The sequence below is a fragment of the Zingiber officinale genome, chromosome 2A (assembly GCF_018446385.1).
Source record: "Zingiber officinale cultivar Zhangliang chromosome 2A, Zo_v1.1, whole genome shotgun sequence".
Taxonomy (NCBI): Eukaryota; Viridiplantae; Streptophyta; class Magnoliopsida; order Zingiberales; family Zingiberaceae; genus Zingiber; species Zingiber officinale.
The window spans coordinates 46,996,657-46,998,382 of record NC_055988.1 but is presented as its reverse complement, the minus strand read 5'-3'; the positions used below and the strand labels follow the sequence as shown (position 1 = coordinate 46,998,382).

Here is a 1,726-nt window from a genome sequence, read left to right as displayed (position 1 = left end):
TGACAAAGACCTTGGGTTGTTGATTCAATCCTGTTGAAGACATCTACTATGCTTGCAAGATCTCTAGTGACAAGTAAGAAGTAATAGTCTTGTAATGAATTCATGTTAGCTCTTCGCTAGCTATTGTTTCATTTTCAATATTGATTTAAAGATTGATAATAGTTAGATCCTATAGAAGCATCCTTTTGTTCATTATTGATGTAAATAAAGTTTGTTGTGAAGGTGTAAGTTACTTATAAAATTATTGCTAGTATAATTGATAAAATCTAAATTAATCAAAGTTGATTAAATATTTGACAACTAGAAAAGTTTAGGTTACTTGACAAATGAACTCTAAATAAGTTAAAAATGACTAAATGTTTGATATCTAAATAAGTTATGGTCGATCAAATATCAAATAAATAAGAAAGATGAAAAGAGAAGACTAGTGAGCATAGGATGTCTTAGTGCTGTCCTAAATTAGATGAAAGATCATTAGCCGTGGCCGAGCTAGAAATTTTAGTATCGGAGTCAAAAAAATTTATAGCCCTTCAAAAAAAAATCCACGGACTATCTTCCTCTCTCACACGTCCTTCTCGGATTATCTTCCCCTCTCTCACACATTCTTCTTTTCTACCGCGGTGAATTCATGAGATAAACTAGTTTTTCGGTCCTAATATTACGGTCAACATTGCATACACACATTTTACAATTCACACGACAAATCTTTTGGAACAAGCTAGAACAAACAAAAAGAGAAAAAGTAGAAGCTGAATTTGAACAACATGGCCAGAAATATAATGAAGATTTTTCTAGCTAATCAATGGCTCTCCTTCCTTCTTCTTCCGCCTCCTTTTGAACTGTTCGATTCCTCTCCTCGACCTCCTCTCTGATTCGCTTATCGTCTCCAGCTTTGGCGTCCACTGCCTGGACTTGCACCTCACCAACATCCTGTACTCCTTCTCCAGCGCATCCGTCGTCACGACTCCTCCACCTCGCCTCTGTTCCCGGGCGCACTCTTTTTCTCCGAGGAACTCGTCGGAGAGCATGATCTGGAGCGCTCCCGACGCCGTCTTCCGGATGTCAAACGGCCGGACTGCAGCGATGCCCTTGGCGCCGCCGGGACTGACGAGGGAGGCAGCGAGAGTGACGAAGGAGAGAACGGAGTGGAAGAAATGGGAGGGGAGCAGGAAGTAGGAATGCCCCGGCTGGAGCCACACGCCGGCAGCCAAAGACGGTACCTTTTGCCCGATGAAGAAGGCGTCGGAGCGGCACACGAGGTGGCGAGGGTGGTCCTCCATCACCTCAGCTGCCGTGACCGGGCGGTCGTAGACCTTCACCCGGCCATCGGAGGCGACGATGCGAACACCGGCAGCATCCGGCGCTGGGGTGGGGCTTGTGCGGGTGGAGGGCGCCGCGCCAACCAAGTGCCAACACCAGGGGATCATGCCCGCACGGAGAGACTTCAACCCCATACTTTTCAACTCAACTCCGGCCAGGAGCTGAGGCGCCTATTTATACAACAGATTAGAATTGAGAAGAAAATAGAAGAGGCCGAGCCCCCAACAGAGCAGGCGCCAGGAAGCCGAGGGTTCTGTTCAAACAAACAAAAATAAAAAAAGGCGAGCGCTGAAGACTGACAGAATAGTCAAATGGGCGTTGGCCTGTGGCGGCACCTTTACCAACTTTTTCATCGGGCGGGCCGCGGGCGTGAGGGGCGTTCCATTATTTTATGCATGTCTCTCCT

At 46.3% G+C, this 1,726-nt stretch overlaps 1 protein-coding gene across 1 annotated transcript; it reads right to left on the bottom strand.

The window, feature by feature from the left end:
* Positions 1 to 791: 791 nt before the first annotated feature.
* Positions 792 to 1,454, bottom strand: LOC122043654. Its single transcript, XM_042604258.1, has one exon. The coding sequence runs from the start codon at positions 1,452 to 1,454 to the stop codon at positions 792 to 794; it is 663 nt and encodes a 220-aa protein (XP_042460192.1).
* Between the last annotated feature and the right edge of the window lie 272 nt (positions 1,455 to 1,726).